The sequence below is a fragment of the Oncorhynchus mykiss genome, chromosome 1, assembly GCF_057628025.1.
Source record: "Oncorhynchus mykiss isolate SJ-2025 chromosome 1, ASM5762802v1, whole genome shotgun sequence".
Taxonomy (NCBI): domain Eukaryota; kingdom Metazoa; phylum Chordata; class Actinopteri; order Salmoniformes; family Salmonidae; genus Oncorhynchus; species Oncorhynchus mykiss.
The window spans coordinates 66,757,632-66,778,693 of record NC_143022.1 but is presented as its reverse complement, the minus strand read 5'-3'; the positions used below and the strand labels follow the sequence as shown (position 1 = coordinate 66,778,693).

At 41.5% G+C, this 21,062-nt stretch overlaps 3 protein-coding genes and 1 long non-coding RNA gene across 4 annotated transcripts in view; 3 read left to right on the top strand and 1 right to left on the bottom strand.

Annotated features, from left to right (window-relative positions):
* Positions 1 to 7,814, top strand: part of kndc1 (kinase non-catalytic C-lobe domain containing 1) — a 51,767-nt gene extending 43,953 nt beyond the window's left edge. The window contains exons 24-30 of the mRNA XM_090237173.1: positions 69 to 284; positions 573 to 655; positions 882 to 1,035; positions 1,284 to 1,406; positions 1,884 to 1,943; positions 4,644 to 4,801; positions 6,063 to 7,814. Coding sequence (XP_090093299.1) covers positions 69 to 284; positions 573 to 655; positions 882 to 1,035; positions 1,284 to 1,406; positions 1,884 to 1,943; positions 4,644 to 4,801; positions 6,063 to 6,294 — 1,026 coding nt within the window. The 3' untranslated portion in view covers positions 6,295 to 7,814. The remainder of the gene's footprint in view (positions 1 to 68; positions 285 to 572; positions 656 to 881; positions 1,036 to 1,283; positions 1,407 to 1,883; positions 1,944 to 4,643; positions 4,802 to 6,062) is intronic.
* Positions 7,815 to 8,169: 355 nt separating this feature from the next.
* vox (ventral homeobox) lies at positions 8,170 to 11,208 on the top strand. The gene is made up of 3 exons (XM_090237178.1): positions 8,170 to 10,273; positions 10,384 to 10,616; positions 10,818 to 11,208. Exons 1-3 carry the CDS (start codon positions 9,970 to 9,972, stop codon positions 11,043 to 11,045), a joined length of 765 nt encoding a protein of 254 aa, XP_090093304.1. The 5' UTR covers positions 8,170 to 9,969; the 3' UTR covers positions 11,046 to 11,208.
* Positions 11,209 to 13,330: 2,122 nt separating this feature from the next.
* Positions 13,331 to 14,608, top strand: ventx (VENT homeobox). The gene is made up of 3 exons (XM_021616534.3): positions 13,331 to 13,630; positions 13,758 to 13,957; positions 14,084 to 14,608. Exons 1-3 carry the CDS (start codon positions 13,384 to 13,386, stop codon positions 14,351 to 14,353), a joined length of 717 nt encoding a protein of 238 aa, XP_021472209.3. The 5' UTR covers positions 13,331 to 13,383; the 3' UTR covers positions 14,354 to 14,608.
* Positions 14,609 to 18,020: 3,412 nt separating this feature from the next.
* Positions 18,021 to 19,191, bottom strand: LOC110526795 (uncharacterized). The gene is made up of 2 exons (XR_002474022.3): positions 18,866 to 19,191; positions 18,021 to 18,520 (listed from the first exon to the last, which is right to left on the bottom strand). It is a non-coding gene; the product is annotated as an uncharacterized LOC110526795 (long non-coding RNA).
* Between the last annotated feature and the right edge of the window lie 1,871 nt (positions 19,192 to 21,062).

The following is a 21,062-nucleotide window of genomic DNA, read 5'->3' as shown; positions in this document are numbered from 1 at the left end:
CTAATCATTTCTGAAGGCACTGTATGTATTCAAATCAAGAACTTTTCTAAGTTGATGTATCTCTGTAGAGCTTCCAGTGGAGGATATCCAGGGTGGTTGAGCCCCAGTCGACCCAGCCTAAAGACAAGGCCTACTCCATAGCAGCAGCCCTGCCCCGGCCCTACTACACCTCCCTTATGGATGACATCTCCAGTGCCTGCCTCAGAAGCGAAGAGAGACACCCCTTTAGTCAGAGTGAACACAGCGCCCAACACACTGCACAGCAACTCACTCTACTACAGCAGGTACACACGAATGCACGCACACACTGACATGCACACATGCACAGCCCACCAAATCATCCTGCTGCAACATATGCACAGACATGCAATTTCTACCTCTCTCATGCATTCACACTCACCCACAAACATTGTCATTTATAAACACCAGGGGGAGACAAATCACTCCTTTCCTTATTTTAAAACCGATTCACAGACCTGCAATTATATATTTTTTACATTTACATTTGAGTCATTTAGCAGATAAATGTGTCAAATAAGCTTTTGGTTTGAATTTTTTTTCTCCAAATGCAGGAAATGTTTCAAGGCTGTCACCCAATTCATTTCCTCAACTCTAAATTTCAAGGAGTCAGGGACAAAGCTGTTTGTGTCACCAAGTGAGTAAATATTCCCTGCGCTCCAAATAATTTCAGTGGCTTTTCAGTCAAATTTGTTTGAAGTACCAAATGAGTACACCAGAATGCATAATCTGAACACATTATCACTTGCTAGATAATGAGCCATTTGTTCCAGTCAGCCATTGCATCCCTGACAATTTGTGACAAAATAAACCATTCATTTTACAGCCCAGTCTCTCGTCTGACTGCCTGTCTTCTGCCACAGACATGCGTCACACTCTGTTCCTCCAGTAGAGGGCAGCAGTCTATTTGTTCACGAAGGGACTCCACAGGACAGCCACCTCCAACAGCTACTGAGATATGCTGACAGCGTCTCCAATTGGGTCTCTGCAGATCTCGTCATCTGTGATTCGATAAAGGTGAGATCTGCTAGTAACGAGGCTTCAACTCTGTTGGACAGTACGGTGTGATATCTATATCGACATGCATCATTCATTCATTGAACACACACACACATCATTTATTTTCATTCACAGTCAGTCGTTGCCCATTGAATCTAATTACGTGAGAGCCATCAGATGCACTTATATGATGTGTTCTTTGTTTTCTATAACGGTTTGTGTGAATGCATGACCATCGGATCTCTCTTCTTCTTTTCTTGCTGCAGATCCAAGCGGCTTTGCTCACCAAGTTTCTCCTAATTGCCAAACACTGCTATGAATCAAGAGACTTTGCCACAGCAATGCAGGTCCTTGGAGGCCTGGAGAATGTGATTGTCAGGCAATTACCGGTAAGTCTGCGTGCCTGCATTTGAAACGCCACTCTATTCCCTACATACATACTATTCCCTACTTCGGACCAGAGCCATTTTCGGAATCACCACATGGAAAAAAAGAATAAGAATTCTACACAGACAGGTGGAACGTTTGTAAAGTAACGTACCTCTTAGGCCCTTAATGAAGGGAAATGTCTCTTTTACTCTGCTGTTATGGAAGCCAGAACATCAGAATTTGTGTTGAAACAAGACGTAGGAGGATGTAACGGCACCGAAAATGGGTGCTTACCCCGTGAAGTGCAACAGAAACGTCCCGTTTTAATTGTGTAAGTGTAACAACTGAAATGGATGTATTCTTGTTGTTTCTCCGTGTTCTAATAATATTCTACCTGTTCTAGTTAATGCTGAACTTTTAAGGGAGCAAAGCTTCTGTAAGTGTGAGACAGATTTATTGGTTCTTGCTAAATGAAACACCTCTTCTCTTGCCGATAGGCTTGGAAACATCTGTCTACCAAGGTGTGTGAGGTCCTTGAGGATCTGCGAGCCGTGCAGGTGAGGCGCGCGCACGTGTGTGTGTGCGCGTGTGTGTGCGTGCGTGTGTGTGTGTGTGCGTGTGTGTCCTCTGCTGTACCAGAGACGTGGTGCTTCAGGCAAATAAACCGAAAGAAAAACACCTTCAAGCAGCACATCTGTGTGTGAAATTCTGTGACATGCTCACAGCTGGCCAGCATTTTGTTATATTAATTTTTTTACTGGTTTATTTAAACGATTGTTATATAGAAACTAATCTTGTGCTACCAGACATCACACTGTATTTTCATTTGAGAATGGCTGAAGGCTGGTGTAAAGTACTTAATTAAAAATACTTTAAGTATTTATTTATGTTATTTTTGGGGGTATTTTTACTATTTTTGACAACTTTAACTTCACTACATTCCTAAAGAAAATAATGTACTTTTTACTCCATACATTTTACCTGACACCCAAAAGCACTTTTTACATTTTGACTGGAAAATAGTCCAATTCACACACTTATAAGAGAACATCCCTGGTCATCCCTACTGCCTCTGATCTGGCGGACTCATTAAACACATGTGTTTTGTTTGTAAATTAATGCCTGAGTGTTGGAGTTTGCGCCTGGCTATCTGTAAATTACAATTGGGCCATCTAAAAATCAAAATTACTTCACAGATCTTCATTGTAAAGGGTTTAAACACTGTTTCCCATGCTTGTTCAATAAACAATTAATTAACATGCACCTATGGGATGGTCGTTAAGACACTAACACCTTACAGATGGTAGGCAGTTAAGGTCACGGTTATGAAAACGTAGGACACTAAAGAGGCATTTCTACTGACTCTGAAAAACACCAAAAGAAAGATGCCCAGGGTCCCTGCTCATCTGCGTGAACATGCCTTAGGCATGCTGCAAGGAGGCATGGGGACTGCAGATGTGGCCAGAGCAATACATTGCAATGTCCGTACTGTGAGATGCCTAAGACAGCGCTACAGGGAGACAGGACGTACAGCTGATCGTCCTCACAGTGGCGGACCACGTGTAACGACACCTGCACAGGATCGGTACATCCGAACATTACACCTTCAAGACAGTTACAGAATGGCAACAACAACTTCCCAAGTTACACCAGGTACGCACAATCCCTCCATCAGTGCCCAGACTGTCTGCAATAGGCTAAAAGAGGCTGTACTGAGGGCTTGTAGGCCTGTTGTAAGGCAGGTCCTCACCAGACATCACCGGCAACAGCGTCGCCTATGGGCACAAACCCACCATCGCTGGACCAGACAGAACTGGCAAGAAGGGCTCTTCACTGACGAGTCACGGTTTTGTCTCACCAGAGGTGATGGGCGGATTTGCGTTTGTCGTTGAAGGAATGACTGTTACACCGAGGTCTGTACTCTGGAGCGGGATCGATTTGGAGGTGGAGGGTCCGTCATGGTCTGAGATGATGTGGTACAGCATGATCGGACTGAGCTTGTTGTCATTGCAGGCAATCTCAATGCTATGTGTTACAGGGAAGACATCCTCCCTCAGGTGGGTCCCTTCCTGCAGGCTCATCCTGACATGACCCTCCAGTATGACAATGCTACCAGCAATACTGCTCATTCTGTGCGTGATTTCCTGCAAGGCAGGAGAGTCAGTATTCTGCCATGGCCAGCGAAGAGCCTGGATCTCAATCCCATTGAGCATGTCTGGGACCTGTTGGATCGGAAGGTGAGTGCTAGGGCCATTCCCCCAGAAATGTCCGGGAACTTGCAGGTGCCTTGGTGGAAGAGTGTGGTAACATCTCACAGGAAGAACTGGCAAATCTGGTGCAGTCCATGAGGAGGAGATGCACTGCAGTACTTAATGCAGCTGGTGGCCACACCAGATACTGACTGTTACTTTTGATTTTGACCCCCCATTTATTATTTATGTTAGTCACATGTCTGTGGAACTTGTTCAGTTTATGTCTCAGTTGTTGAATCTTGTTATGTTCATACAAATATTTACACATGTTAAGTTTGCTGAAAATTAACACAGTTGACAGTGAGAGGAAGTTTATTTTTTTGCTGAATTTAGTTTGCATAATATAAGGGGTTGAAATCATTAAAACCTTTACTTTTGATACTTAAGTATATTTGAGCAATTCCATTGACTTTTGATATTTAAGAATATTTATACCAACTACTTTTAGACTTTTGCTCAAGTAGTATTTTACTGGGTGACTTTTACTTGAGTCATTTTCTATTAAGTTATCTTTACTTTTACTCAAGTATAACATTTTAGTACTTTTTCTACCACTGGCTATGTATTTATTTATATTTGTATAACCTTTATTTAACTAGGCATGTCAGTTACGAACAAATTCTTATTTACAATGACAACCTACCCTGGCCAAACCCGGACAACGCTGGGCCAATTGTGCGCCGTCCTATAGGACTCCCAATCACGCCCGGATGTGATTCTGCCTGGATTCAAACCAGGGACTGCAGTGACGCCTCTTGCACTGAGATGCAGTGCCTTAGACCGCTGCGCATATAAAACCAAACTTGATGGAAAATATTCTCAAGTAAGATTCAGTACACGTGCCGACCTTGGAAGAGGAGGGATTTTGCTCAACTTTACAGTTTATTTTTTTCATGAAATCAATGTTATAAATCAATGGAAGAGTAAGACATCTGTTTGTGAATGCTCTTTCTCTCTCTCACTCACTCTATTTCCCTCTCTCCCCTCCCCTTCCCTTTTTGTCAGGTCTTTCTGAAGAGTGATAACCTGTGTCTGATGGGAGGAGAGCATGTGAGGAGGAGACCCACCCTCCCTGCTGTCCACATCCTGGCCATGCACATCCAGCAGCTGGAGATAGGAGCCTTCACTCTGACCAGTGGCGCCTACAAGTGGCCAAAACTCAGGTGAATGAACGTAATGCAATTTCTCAGGGCCGGTTTCCTGGACATAGATTAAGTCGTGGACTAAAAAGGATGTTTTAAGGAGAATCTGAATGGCGTATTTGAAAGTGGGTTTAAATCAAGGACTAGGCTTATTTAGGGTCCGGGAAACCGGCACCTGGGCCTGTATTCACAAACTGTCTCAGAGTAGGAGTGGTGACTTAGGATCAGTGTAGCCTTTTAGATCATAATGAATAAGATGATATGGACAGGGAAAATGTGATCCTAGATTCACATGCTTTGTGAATACATGCCTAGGACTATGTTTAATCTGGGTCTAGAAAATCTTGTAGCCTACACAAGGCCAAAACACTCAAAATACTTGCCAATAGCATTTATTTGCATGTATCTACATTTGAGATTCATTTTGGTCACCTTTGCACTGACAGGGATATCAACCTGACACTCATTGATAAACGGCATAAACTTGAGATTAACTTTCTCCCTCGATGTAACGAAGTGGGCCAAATTGCCATCAAACAAGTTTCCCTGTGTCCTTCTACCCACTCAAATATGGCGGCCAGATGCTGGGTTCACAGAAAGTCGCGGCTGACGATAATGACACAGCTGCTTATTCTGTGGCAGTCGTGTACGATTTGGGTTCCTCTACTAAAGCTAGCACACAGCCAGATGGTGTATCGGGGATAGGGTGTGATATTAGGAGATGTGGCACACCAGGTGCTCCGAGACGCATCGATGTTGACAGATGCTGTGGTCATAAGGGTCACGGTGAGAGGCCGCATCACAGCTGGTTATGATAGACCCTAGGTTCCCCGACTACTCTGGAAATCAGGTCACTTACTGTACTGTATATGGTGCAAGTGTTCAGTAAAGTGGTGGGAAACTGTTTGTGTTTCTGCCGCAGATGAACAATAGCAAACTCCTTTTTCTCCTTTTTACTCTCTCTGTCTGTCTTGTTCTCCATCTCCATGGCGGCCCCAACTTTTACCACGGCATTTGTCCTAATTTTCTGTACTTTCTTGTCACCCCTCTTTGCCGCTTTATCTGCTTCTTTCACTCTCTCTCACTCTCACTCTCTCTCTCACTCTCTCACTCACTCTCTCTCTCTCTCTCACTCTCTCACTCTACTCTCTCACTCTCTACTCTCTCACTCTCTACTCTCTCTCACTCTCTACTCTCTCTCACTCTCTCTCTCTCTCTCTCACTCACTCACTCACTCACTCACTCACTCACTCACTCACTCACTCACTCACTCACTCTCCAGAACCATAGCCAAGGTGGTGAGTCAGGTGCATGCATTCCAGGAGACGGTGTACTCCTTCACTCCTGACCCGGGGCTGCAGGCCTACATCAGACTAAGAATAGCCCACCTCAGTGGCTGTGACATTCCCCTGCTGGCTGCAGACAACGAGGCCAACTTCCACCACAACCCCACTGACCGACACACCCGCAGGATCCAGGACACACTGAAGAGGGTGAAGGCCACCTTTCAGTGACCCCCATCCTTGCTAATCTAGGATCAATTTGGTTTATTAAGTCATAATGAATATGATTATATGGACAGAGAGGACCTATTCCTAGCCCAGGTCAGACAACTACTCAACAGACTTTGAACCCTCCACACCCCACTGGGTTCCTATAGTAGCAGGGACTGGGTGGGTGTCTGGGAAAAACTGTTCTTTTTTCTCTGTTTATTGGTAATATATATTTTTTGTAAGAATCCAGCTCAACCTCCCACATTGCACCCCATAGCCTGACAACCCACAGCACACATCCAACTCCTTGATTGTCTCCAAAGCGGACTCCAATGTCAAGTGAAACTTTGGAATGTTTTTTTTATTTTTTATATTGGGATGAGGAGAGTAGAAAACAGTATGGGACTTTTAAAAATCCTTCTGGTGGAGGCATATGATGCTCGCGTTTCTCTTACACAAATTTTGATTGCTCGTCTCCGAGACAACATAATGATGATAATGTGCAACAATGTTTCATGATGAGTTGACGTAATGTCTTTAGTTCACTAAGTGTACTATGCTAAATTAGATATTTTGATACAACCACAGATAGCTAATGACCATTTTCATCCCTCCGGAGCACCATTTTAAATACATTGACAATGGTTATTTGACATGATAATTACAGCATTTCAAGATACAAGAGAAATATCAAAATCATGATGTATTATGCCATTATGACAAAATGATTTCAAATACCTGAATAATTGCTATAGTTCCACACACTAAGTGTTGTTTTCTTTTTAAACAAACGTTAATGTTGCAATGTAACTATGGTGTATAGAGGCTACAAAGTCTTGCATGATCATACTTGCAAAGGAGAAATTAGATAATTTTCTAAACATGTGATTTGCAAACTAATTGAAACAACTGCAATAAATGTTTTAATAGATTGAGTTTGCTACACATTTTAAGCATGGTATGCTACCTTCTTGTCCCTGGTTGATTAATGCTAAAACATCATGAAATGTTCTGGCTCTCTTTCAGTTAAAAAAAAAATAGATCAACATACATGCATGTGGCAAAACAAAAACATAAACATTGGCATAATCATACTACCATATTTAGCACATTGACATCTTGTTAAGTTAATTGTCGTTTTAAATGGTGTATTGAATATGAGAATGAAGTGCTGTACTTACAATTAATGTATGTCTCCTAGCACTATTTCAAGCATCTAAAAACGCAAAGTAAATTACCTTGTAATCTTTCATGTTTCAGAGTCTGATGTAAATGTGCTAAATATGTTAGTTTATGCCAAATGCCTCTTTTGTTTGGTGTTTTCCCACATATGTTCATATATTTTCTGACTGAAAGAAAAGTTCATGATTTTTATATAATTCATCAACCAGGGGACGAGAATGTAGCCCACCATGCTTAAAAATGAGAAGCAAACTCAATCTATGAAAATATGTATTGTATCTTACTTGTGTTTTTGTATGGATTTATAGCAACACCACAAACAAACAAAAACAACCTGATCGCTGAGGATCGGAAAGCATGCGTCAGTGGCAGGCTCATTGTGTGTGGAGATGTTATAGTTGTGCGTCCAATTTGTCTCCGACTACTAAGGACGTTGCCACAGAGGCGAGGAAATATGCTCTGTATGGAAGCGACTTCCCCCGGCGGCGTCCCGTGAGGACCGGACAGCTTCCATTGTTATCTGACGGGATCAGGGCACCTCTTCAAAGCACTCGAGATAAAGGGTCGTAATTGGGAGGCTGAGAAGCAATAGTCAGATCATCGATAAAGGAGACATTCAATATATCCTTATCTGCATTGTCATAGCTAAGCGATAATTTTAGGGGTATTGTCCCGTAGCTGCTGGGGGTCTTCCATCTGAAGAGACTGAAACACGTGAAGGGCTTCGTATACAGAGAGAAGGGACACCTGGCGACATTGGCCTGGTTGGATCATTTGGGTTGACATTATTTCTTCAACTTTCCATTTCTAGATGTTTTTGACATTCTTTCTGGCGAACATCTGGCTGGAATGCAATTTTGAACAGGCCTCTTTGGGGATATTTTACGCATGTGTAAGCTATGCAAAACCACATGTACTGTAGCCATTGTAGGCGTTTTTCAGACTTTTTTAGAGCTTGCTCTCCATTATTTACATTACAATCAAACCTAATTGTGTTGCTACTGTAATACCTTTGATCTGTAATGTTTAAACCGACTGCGCCAAATGCTGTCTGTTGGGCCAGTGGCGCCAGTGCTCACCGGGGTATCGAAGAGGTGTTAATGCTAAACCATTAGAGTAGTATTTTACTTGCCTTTGCTTTACATTTGATTTTAGTGTTGTGGAAGGGGCTTAGAAAGGAATGATGTAAATGACCAGACTGCAATGTTGTGTAAAATCATTTAAATAATTAATATCAGAGTGGTCAACTATAAAGGATGATAAAATATAATTCCATTCCCATAAAATCATAGAGGCCACAGTGATTGCCTGAAATGTATGTGTACGAACCCACGACCGGCTTTAAACGTTTCAATCAGGTGGGGTGCAGAACTCCACTTTTGGTTTAGTTTAATAAAATATATTGTTGCAAAAGCTTTAAAGGGAGGGGCAAAGTGCTGTTTTTTAGACCGATTAGCCTCGCGATTTGTCAACTCGTGCAAAAATTATCTGTCAATCATTTTGGATTTAAAAGGTCTGGGTAGCCTAGTCAGCCCAAGTTGAATCAATAATCACAATAGACCGGGAGTTATTAGGCCTACATGATGCAAACATGCACAAAGCAGTTATATTGTCCAATCATGTTGCTGTCACTGTTTCTGTGTAGGCTAGAGGACACCCCCCCTGTTAGTCTGGCTTTAAATATAATGAATATGAACAAGTACAAGGTTGCTGCAGTTTGACAGGGGTTTTATCCTCCCCAAGGCCAGGAGTTTTGCCAATACTTTTTTTTAAACCATGTGACCTGATTAGAAAAACTCTTGGCCCATCATAGCCCACATAAAACCTTTTTACAACTGGTTAATCACCTAATACTGTAGAAGGTCTGGAGTTGTACCTGTTTAGGTTACCAGATCAGGATAAACTACTGGCCCCAGGAACAAAGATCGCCCCAGCACTCTGGAACCCGTGGTGTCACCTCTGGGATCACAAGGTACAGATATAGACATAATTGTCTCCTCACTAACTTGTGTTGCAGCATGGTGTTACAAGTTCAGTCTATTGAGGTGTCATTTTTTATTAAGTCTGGGCCTATGGCAAATCCTGTTATCTTGATTAGATAGTGTTTTTAATTGGTCTGCTGTTTTCAGTGTGATCTATTCGCTCTGGAATACAACTTAAACGTCAAGTTCTTATTTTTATTAATATTAAATACACATTGTGTCAACATATAACATCCTTTGAACTATGATGCAGATGAGGACACTCCGCCTCTGTATGTGATGTTTCGGTATACTTTCAGCTGAGGCAGACAAATGCACGATCTCAACTGGTTCTCACAGACTTGGTGGCGCCAGGCTTTCACACAATCAGGATGTGAAAGGCTTCAACAACGAGGCATTAGGCCCCAATCACTGGGAATCGATCAGGCGTTAACAAGCCTTTGCATATGCACCATTTTAAGTGGGTCGGGACTTTATAGGGAGGGCCCTCAACAGGTCTTGTCACAACATTCTCTGGCCCTCTTTAGATAGTATGCTGACCAACACAGAGCTCCTAGAGGCAAACATGGTCAAGGTCTTCTCTGTCGACTGGCTCGCACAGAGCAATCACAACACCAACCCGAAAGAAGGACCTGTGGACACTATACCAACCTACTGCAGACCCCATGTTCCTTGTATGGTTCAGCCTCAACCGCCAACATTTTATAACAAGGTCTACCTCCAACCAAAACCAAAGACCACGAGGGTTGAACTCACGGATTCCACTGAAGAACCCCAAAATCTAGAATCCAGGTTGAGCTCACCTCTGCATCCGATAACATGTTCTTCCCCAAGTCGTAAGTACAATTTACTATACGATACAATAATAACAATAATAAAACATATATTTTACATTATTAATAATGGGTGTTTTATTGAAGTGTATTCACTGACAATGGTATCACAGTTTCAGAAACCAGCGGGTACACCTCGGGGTATGACAGTGAGGCGGTCTCCTCGGAATGTCCCTCTGTGGAAGAGACGAGCGAGGGAGAGAAAGACGGTGGCCAACGACGTGTGCGTACTAGGTTCACACCGGAGCAGATAGAAAAGCTGGAGAAGATTTTCAACAAACACAAATATCCAGATGCTGGAGAAAGAGTCAAAACGGCACTGAAGTTGAACCTCTCTGAAACTCAGGTAAGAACATCAACTAAATGTAAACTACCCACTGGACACAGATGTCAATTAAACGTCTATTCCACGTTGGTTCAAACAACGTTGACTCAACCCGTTTGTGCTCAGTGGGTATGCACATTATTGTCATTATACAATGTGTATATTTCATTCGATTACATTAGTGTTCATTTGGTTCTAATCCATTTTCATGTTATGTTTCAGGTGAGAACTTGGTTTCAGAACAGGAGGATGAAACTGAAAAGGGAGCTCCAGGAGTATCCAGTTCAGTCTCAGATGATGTTCCAGCCCATTCGACCATTTCAGTACCACGGCTTCGGTGAACAGCAACTCTCCCCCGCTGCAAACCACGTGATATACCAGCCCATGGTGCAACAGATCCCCATGGAACAGATGGTTTCTCATCAACACCCTTACGCATATTTCTACTAAGGACATTAAAAACTACAGACTGAACTTTCCACTCTAACACTAAATTCGAGTGAAATCTAGTTGTTGTTTTTTCTTGGACGTGAACATGTTTTATATTTCTTTAAAAGATGTACAGATGTTAAAATTATATTTATCATTCAATAAAGTCTATCTTATATCACAACCTTACTTTTCTACTTTCGTATGCAATGTCAACATTTTCACGTTTGACAGCGACAATAGTTGCTGTCAAGGGCCATATGGACAGATTAAATAAATTCTGCTAAATGTAGGATGATCGCATTATTTTGATTACATGATTAGGGGTACCATGAATAGATCACATTGATCTATCGTTCAATAATAGATGCTCCAGGGTCATGAAACGCAGTGTGGTTGGGGATCAGTTGATTGGCTCTTGGGCCTGAGTTGTCAATCTGGTAGCTTCCCTGATCAAAGCAAACTTGTTTGTCACATGCGCCGAATACAACAAACCTTACCGTGAAATGTTTACTTACATTAACCAACAGTGATATTGTTTTGTATTTATTAAGGATCCCCATGAACTCCGTCTTGTCAGGTATAGCCTCCTACTTGCCCATCTAAGAATTCAATTATTTAGGCATTTCAATTATTTTAAAAGTATGACTTCATTATAGGCCTTTATGGGATTAGCGTAGACGCTGTTGAACAGAACTGTAGGCCAAAACTGCTGAGGCAGCAGCTACTCTCCCTGATGTTGGCCCATGACTACCAGGTAACAAATCTGAGGCCTACAAAACGAATTATATATTGGCCTTTGCATATAGCGTGGTAACCTTGATGAATTTACCTACGAATCAATGAAAATCTGACAGAACGGCTACATTTTAGGCTGTATCATCTACGTCACTTCCCTCTCTTGTTTACCACAGCAGTGGCCCACATACTGTGCTTTCATATGCGCGTCAACTAATTCTGTTTGTCTCTAATGCGGCACTTCAAATGTTAGCTAACGGGGAGATCATGGTCAACAATTAGTCCTAATTGAGCCTGTCATTGATGAGTTTACACTTACCACATGAGCCCTAGGGACTGGCTCCAGAGAGTCTGGGGTTTTGTGTGCTAAATAGTCCGATCTCAGGTTTGATGTTGTGCCTGGGGTAACAATGGGATTATGTGATACGATTGCTGAGACCCTATGTCTTGAAGTAGGAAATAGATAGGATAACTTTGTCTATATAAATACATGTGAAAACCAGTCATTGTCCAGTTGGCCGTAAACAATCAATTGAAGCGTGGTCATTTAAAGGTGGTAGACTAGATCACAAAACCACACATACAGACAGATACGACATAGAGGGTAACTACTGTAGGCTATATTATGCAATTAAATCAAATCAAAGTTTATTGGTCGTGTACATAGATTTGCAGATGTTATCACTGGTGAAGCGAAATGCTTGTGTTTCTAGCTCCAACAGTGCAGGTATTATGAAGAAGTGCAGTGATGTTGATGTGCTGAATGAAATATAGGAACTGCATTGAGACCTGCTATGGAACATGGTTGCTTGAGATTCACGATTCGCCAGGGGCCTAAAGCAAATGCCCTTTCAAATTCACAAGTAAACAGAGATCAAATGTGGTTCTCTCATTTTCCGTTTAGGCATGCTTGAAAGCATTCACACCCACTGTGTCAGACATACAATTGGTCCTCATCAGCAATCAGCTTCATGTTGGTGAGCAGACAGCTGGGCGCTTCTGTCTACGTCTGGAACAATGGTCTCACAAATGATAGTTACAGTAACCTGGCCCCATAGAATATCAGCGCAATAGAGCATTTTACGTATAGAAAAAGGTCGTATGACATCATACATTTTGGGGTAATATTTGCATTGCATGGATATATAGGGCCTATATATTTCCCCGTTAGATTATTGTAGGCTATCAATAAATCATGTCGATGCTATTGACATAAAAAAAAGTATTTACTTTTACAAATGAAATAATGTAATAAAATCAAAGCAGTGGCCTACAATTATGTTTAACCCCGTCTACTCTAATCTCATAATGGCCTATCATAAAGTCATACTCTTTAGTAATTGACATACTTAAATAATTTCATTCTGAGATGAGCAACTAGGAGGCTATACCTGACTAGACCGAGTTTCATAGCCTACTCAGACATGGTGGCGCTGGGACACATCAACGATTGCAACATCTATTAATATCCATTACACAGACCATCACGGTTTGTATCGTTCGGTTGAGAGACCTTTGCATATGCAAATACAGTGGGGTGTCTCCTATATAGAGCGAGGATCCGAGGTTCGAGGCCTTACATACAACAGACCACCAGATCGCACCAACAAGAGGGCACACCATGGCGAACTTCTCAGTCGAATGGCTATCTCAAAGTTTTTACAACACTTCAACGGACCAAGTGGACATCGAAGAAGACACAACACATGACAGGACAAGGTCCCGCATGCCTTGTGTAGTTGTTCCCCGGGCTCCATCAACGTATAATCAAGTTGGAGTTGAGCCAAAAGGACCTACCGAAGTGATCCTTCATGTCGACATGAACGAGCTTGCTACTAAAGACGACTACACTCCATCATCTCCAAACAGTTCGTGTATAATTTCCCCCCTCAAAACAATCGATTTGAGCATTTGATGTTGGAGTGTTGTTACATATACGCCTACTTGTGATTTCTGGATGAATGACTTGACTATTTTGTTTGTTTACCTTTCCAGATAGCTGTGGCTACACCTCGGGCTCTGAGAGCGAGGTGGGGGACGATAGCGACGGCGAGTATGCACTACACCGCAGGATGAGAACCAAGTTCACCTCTGATCAGATTTGCAGACTAGAACGAACATTCAACAAACACAAATACCTCGGTACAACTCAGAGGAGAAAGATTGCTGAGAAAATGAAGCTCTCTGAAACTCAGGTAAGGACACAAGCCATAGCCTAAGCTACGACATGTCTTCTCGACTTGGATTTCATGGTTTGATCAAGAAACACCATTACAACGTTAGCATTCATTAATATATCATATTTTATTATTTCCTTTCAGGTGAAAACATGGTTTCAAAACAGAAGGATGAAGCTGAAACGCGAGGTCCAAGACCTGCGACCAGAATTATTTTCTCCTCCAGCATCTCTGCTGCCTCCACTGGTCTACGCCGCTCCGTCGTTTCAGCACCAAGCGCTTGGTGGACAGCTCCACACCTTCGCCCAGAGAACACAATCGCTCTGCCCGCATCACATTCAGAGAGTCCCTTTGCAACAGATGATTCATGGAAAACCAATTCACCCCATGATGTTGGCGCCCTGTTACTACTGACTGGACAGCAATCCTAAAGACTGATTCTTAAAGTATAACTTCTGTTTTAATAGTGAACTTCTGTTTAATTATTTGACTCGCAACTGGTTGATTCCAATTGGGGAATTTGTATCTAGAATCTAGATCTGTCTCCATCGTTGTCTGTTTTGGGGCTATTGTAGACATTTTAATTACTTGCAAAGTACTACGTTTGATGTATATACAAATAAATATATGTAAACATTTGGATATTACGTTTTTCACAAATAAAATGTATAATTGTTACCAGCTTCTTGCTTTTTACCTTGTGCTTGTTTTTGGCATTATGCATGTACTATTCCATAATCGTTTCTGTTTAGTCCTTGGAATAATTGTCTTTTAACCAAATCAGGGGCATATTTCATTCACAATTGCGTTCACTAATCTTCCAAACACTGGGCAGCAGGTAGCCTAGTGGTTAGAGCGTTGGCCTAGCAACCGTCTGCCCCTGAACAAGGCAGTTGTTCCTAGGCGTCATTTAAAATAAAGAGTTTGTTCTTAAACTGAATTACCTAGTTGAATAAATCAATGCATATTCTAGGTCAACTAAACATAAAAACCATGACATCATAAGTGGGTATATAGCTATGAGACGGGACGTTAGCATGGCTTCTGTATGAAAGAACACAATTGCTTGGTGTTTAAACACATGTCATAAGGTCACGCAACAAGCTGTATAATTTCAGAAAACGTATGCCAATAACTTGTCGTTGATTCCTCGTTGGTGCTTATTTTGGTATCGCCCATTCCTTCTATAGGTTTAGCAAATATTCCATAGGTGTCAGTGGTGCGTTTCTTCAACCCAATGTGAACATGCAGACTACATCATGATCACAATGATCGAAATTGATTAGATAGGGCGTATCTAGGGTTAGGGCGGCAGGGTAGCCTAGTGGTTAGAGCGTTGGACTAGTAACCGCAAGTTCAAACCCCCGAGCTGACAAGGTACAAATCTGTCGTTCTGCCCCTGAACAGGCAGTTAAACCACTGTTCCTAAGCCGTCATTGAAAATAAGAATTTGTTTTTAACTGACTTGCCTAGTTAAATAAAGGTTAATATATATATATATCAGTAGGCAGTATAGGCCACTGCAATCTATCTGCAGCAACATGTAGTGGCATACAGATATATAATTCTGTATGCAGATAGATACGTCTGTTTGTCTGTATGCCGGCTGCTGTAGACAAATATTTCCGATGGCGTCCGGTGGTATGGTGTGGCTCCGAGCCTTGCCTGCACTCCGCTAGCAGGAGATTTGCATCTTCAAAGAGGTTGAAAGAGACATCAAAGAAGAGGTATCTACAAGATCATTGAGCTCTATTGTCTCTCAATCGAAAGATTCGCACTTACTCGAGAGGCGCGAGGGAACGGCGCCCTAAAGTCTGCTAGAGGTGTATATTTCCTCAAGTTAAAGTCATTAGTTGATACCAGCTAAATAGGTGGCTGATTGAGTCATTCCGAATTTCCGTCATAAACAATTCTGGAGTCATTCAAGGGTCCATCCCATTTACCAATGGGAAATTTATGTGGAAACTAGTCTATTTATGTCACCTCTAATCGGATGATATGCTCACTCTATCTCAACCAGTTCTGAGTGAAGTTGGTTCTGAAAAACATAACATCTGACACAACACTCAGGGCTTGCAGTGCATCTGAGGTCAAATATGCCCAGATATTATCGAGGAGTAGTATGAAATGTACATGCACTCACTACAGTATGGAAATGTGTGTTCTCACTACTGTAAATTGCTCTGGATAAGAGCATCTGCTAAATGCCTCAAATGTAAATGTCAAAAAATTTAGCCAATCCAGCAAAATCACAGCTCTGGTATTGAGTCACTGACTGTGCACTCTATTAAACAAAGACATTGAGAGTTTCACGTTTCCAAACAATAGGCCTAAATGATGTATTTTTTGCATAATCTATGGTTTATGCAAAATCTAAGGGATACTGACACCTATTGCTGTTGGTATTGGTCTATTGAATACAGGACTGGTATTGGGCTCTGCAAAAAAAAAAATCCTCATGATTTGTTTTGCTTCTTGCATTAAGTTTGGTAAGGCACAGATAACAACCAATGGTTAAATATGTTATTGCTTTTCCCACTTGTCTGTAGACTAAGAGGCAATGTTTTTGCATGACCAAAATGGTGATCTGCATATGAGTGTGGTGTTGGGGACCTAAAGGAACTCAGGGGTAACTGTTTTGCTACTGGAAGTTACTTTAATTGACATTCATTCTCAAACATGAAATATTATGGTATTGTCTAAGCAAAATGGAAAGGATAGTGTAGGCCTATTTTTTAAAATATTTTTTAGATTTGTTTAAACTACTGTATTTTTTAGTACAACAATAGATACCTCTTAAATTCATCATTCCAAAACAGTCCATTTCTGAGTGAATAAGCTATTGTTGATATCTAAAGCCAGCTACATCTGAATCAGTCCATCTGAGTTTGTTTGATCTGAGGGTGGGTATTGGGTAGGAAGGGATTGTCTTTAGGTTGAACTAGACTGTTTCCCGGTGTTGAGGAGACCTGGAAGAAAAAATATTTTATTTGAAGTGCTACTCATCCATTTACTGTATGAGTTGTATCAGGCACAATATCTGATGGATGGTTTACTAAAATTGTGTCAAGAACACAGTTTGTTGTAATGAAATAAATCACAGGATGAAGTCAATCAAAAATACTACAAACTGAGCAACAGACATGTATCATTTATATACATTTGCTGTCATTGGTTGACAAAAAATGATTCTGGTCATACCCACTAGGAGGCACAACATGAACGTTTATTACAGTATTTAAAAATAAACTGCAGTTTACTTTATGGTTAATGTTAATAATTCACCATTGTGACAAACTAACATGTGTAGTAATGTCAGAATGTGCTAACTGCCCTGCTAAGAGCTGACTGCTCTGTGGCTGAATGGCTAGAGACAAAGGGGAACCGATAGGACTGAGGAGGGTGGGAATAGTAGTCTCAATGGCTGTTTTCTGCATAATTAGCATTCATGTTATTCTCCCATCCCTCACTCTTCCAGTTTATCGTTGGCTACAGATGTCTCTGATACAGGAGATGTTATTCAAGAAGTACAAGCATCTATTGCAACTGAATTCTCAGAATTAAAGGCAAGATTCTTAGAACCGTGTTTAGTTCTTAGAAACCAGCATAGTTTTAAGAACATTGCGTCATTTTGGAAAATCACGGAGATTCCTGTTTTTTGGAAAATTTGTATGATGAGATCAGAAACACACTATTTCAAACCTTTCTCTTTACCATAACCACTTTATATTATTCTTTACATCTCATAGGCTTGAGGAAAAACGACTGTTTAATTATTAAAGTGTAACCTTTTCATAACTAAGCTAATGGGGGACTTTACTGGGATCTAAATCATATTTTGCAATGCCCTTGACCTTATAAAGATGGCCATTCCTCAAAATCTTATTCATTTGTGAATGTTCTGTTAAAGTCGTCATAGTGTCATTTCTGCATGGTATAAGGTGGTATGGTGTTATTTAAACTATGTCAAAGAATAACTCAAATGTAAATCTATTTAAGATGTGATTGTCTGATTCCTCCCTAACTATTCATGGTTATCCAATTGAAGGGATACATTTGTCCTGTAACAGAAAATAAGACATTTGAAGATCAATAATTGGTTCTTCAGCCCAACATTTTTTTTATAGACTGTTACTGAACAACACCAGACAATTCCACCCACTAGGTGGACAACACATCAATATAGAAAGCAGGCAATAAAACAACAACTTGGACATCGACGAAACATACTATAGTATTATCATCAAAAATACAAAATAAAGGAAATGACAATAGAATATTTCAGGACATTGTAAAACCCAGTTTCTCGTGACGAGGTATGGTACAGTCTCTCCACTGAGTTCAGGGTTTCTTGTTGTGGTTTTGTTTTCTGGGGTTCTCTGGTTCAGGTCCAAGATGGGGGAACAGGGAGTACTTAGGGCTGTGCTGGTTGACCAGGGGTAGTCCGGTCGGTGAAATACCTCTGCAGCCCCATTTTCCCATGCCCTATGCCTCTTTAAAGCTAGATCTCAAAGAGGTATATGCATAGGAAAAAGGAACAGCGAGTACAGATACCCCCCTCGAATCGGCCGCTGTGTGGACCTAGAAGGGAGAGACACAGACAACCCCACAGAATTAACTCTTTGGATTTGAAAACTTATGCAATGTCATTAAAATAACATAAAAAAATGAAGTGATTCATATTTGATCATGCATCGGCAACTTTGCACAAGTAAATAATACTTTAGAATACGTTGAAAATAATTTTCAGGACTTCACTCATTGAATAAGACAATAACTGCAATTAACACATTCTTAATAATTATTTGCTTAACAGCACATGTGAAAAACCTAAAATAGACTTTATTCTCTGCCTGAGCCTGTAAGGATAGAGTTTTAGGTCTATATTATAATCAGGTGAAAATCATCCAAAAGAAGCGGACTTACCCTGTGCAGATCCAGAGCTCTCTCCCCAAAGCAAACACCTTCTCGTGGGCATTTATCCCTCCCCAGAGACCTTGAAGATGTTTGAGAAAGACAGAGTAGCTGTTTTCTGAGCTCCGTCAGCACTTAGCCCACCTCCTTGGTTTCAGGCCATGGCATAACATGCACCTGCAGGGGCCAGAGCAACCCCCTAAAAAAATAGGTACATTACATAAAGTAACCAGCAACAAGCACGACAAAGCCTCAGTGTCTCAGCTAAGGCTGATTGGCTGTCATTGCTCGCCATGGTAGCGGAGGATAAACTTGCTACATAATCTGCTATCTTCCTCACAGACATCAACAGCACAGCGAGGAAGGAGGGAGAGGGTTAGGACACCTCGTTCCTACGGGCTGAAATGTCTCTTATCGGTTCAGGGTCTCTTTCGCTCCCCCTCCCAGGAGAGGCCCCATGCTTTAGTACTCCTCAAGGTCTTCGGACAAGGACTCTCAGGATGTGCTGAGGTGAGACATTCACACACGAGTGTGTGTGCAGGCACCAACATAGTATACCCATGCACACACACAAATGCACACACATTCATACAGTACACACACATGCATTGCACGCGCACTGATGTGCTCTCTCTCTTTAGCGCACACACGCACGCACGCACGCACACACGCACGCGCGCACACACACACACACACACACACACACACACACACACACACACACACACACACACACACACACACACACACACACACACACACACACACACACACACACACACACACACACACACACACACACACACACACACACACACACACACACACACACAGTGTAGCAGTAGGGGCGTTCTGGTATGTCAAGGCCAGAGGCCAACACATACCCTCTCACCAGACCGAAATGAAACTGTGTGAAACTGCACTCCTCTTCTGGTTTTGTACTAAGAGGTGTTCATGTATCATAGAAGTTGTCATCGGACGTCCTGTCATACATGACCATATCCTCACATGACCATATCCTCACATGACCATATCCTCACATGGCCATATCCATACATGACCATATCCTTACATGGCCATATCCATACATGACCATATCCTCACATGGCCATATCCATACATGACCATATCCTAACCAGGCCAGGAAAATCTGTTCAAGTTTAGCTTTTGTACAGCAGTGTGGGGAACTATTTAGAATGGACTCTGACAGACTAAGAACACGGTTCAAACAATGATGGGCATACCCTCAGTCAATATGTTTCAGGCTATTCTAGTGATGTATAGATTTATTGTGAAAACTGTTGTGTAAACCACTGCTCTGGACTCTGTCTCCACCATCCATCATGTTCAAACTTTGACAGCTTTCCACAATCACCACTGGGAGGCAGCAGATTCAAACGCTGGATGGTAGCACTGCTCTTATGCACAAATCCATGTGGCCTATGGCCTTTCCTTTCCTTTCCTTTCCTTTCACCCTCTCTCTCAGTCTCTCTCTCTCCTCTTTCTCTTCCTTTCCATTTCCCACGTCCTCTCTCTTTCTGTCTCTCTCGTTCTGTCTCCCACTCTCCCCCTCTCTCTCTCTCTTTCCCTGTCTCTTTCACTCTCTAGTATACTGTACTGTATGAATGCCTGCTAAACAGAATAGTTACCTGTCCTGTTGTTGCTTACAGTTCACTTTGATTGAATACCCTGACTAATTTTACTCCCAGTCCTCAAGAGACCCCTTTGAATTGGCTACCCGTAAACATGCAGCATTTTAGATTTCTCCTTTTGTTTTTGCAGAGTTTTATATTTGATGGAGTTAAGTGAAACTGTCTTCCATCTCAGAATTGGGCAACAAAAGGTGCTTGGCATTACATTTTGAAGGAAGTAACAGTTTGAGATATTAGGTTGGTGACATTACCTTACATAACCTTACATTACCTTACAGAACCTTACATAACCTTACACTACCTTACATTACCTTACATTGCCTTACATAACCTTACATTACATTACCTTACATAACCTTACATTACCTTACATAACCTTACATAACCTTACACTACCTTACATTACCTTACATTACCTTACATAACCTTACATTACCTTACATAACCTTACTTGCTACACAGCGTAAACATGTTTCTCAGCATTTTTAGAACCCATTTGAGGTGTTTGTTGTGCTCAAATGAACAATGACTACAAAAGTGTTAATATACATGTGTTT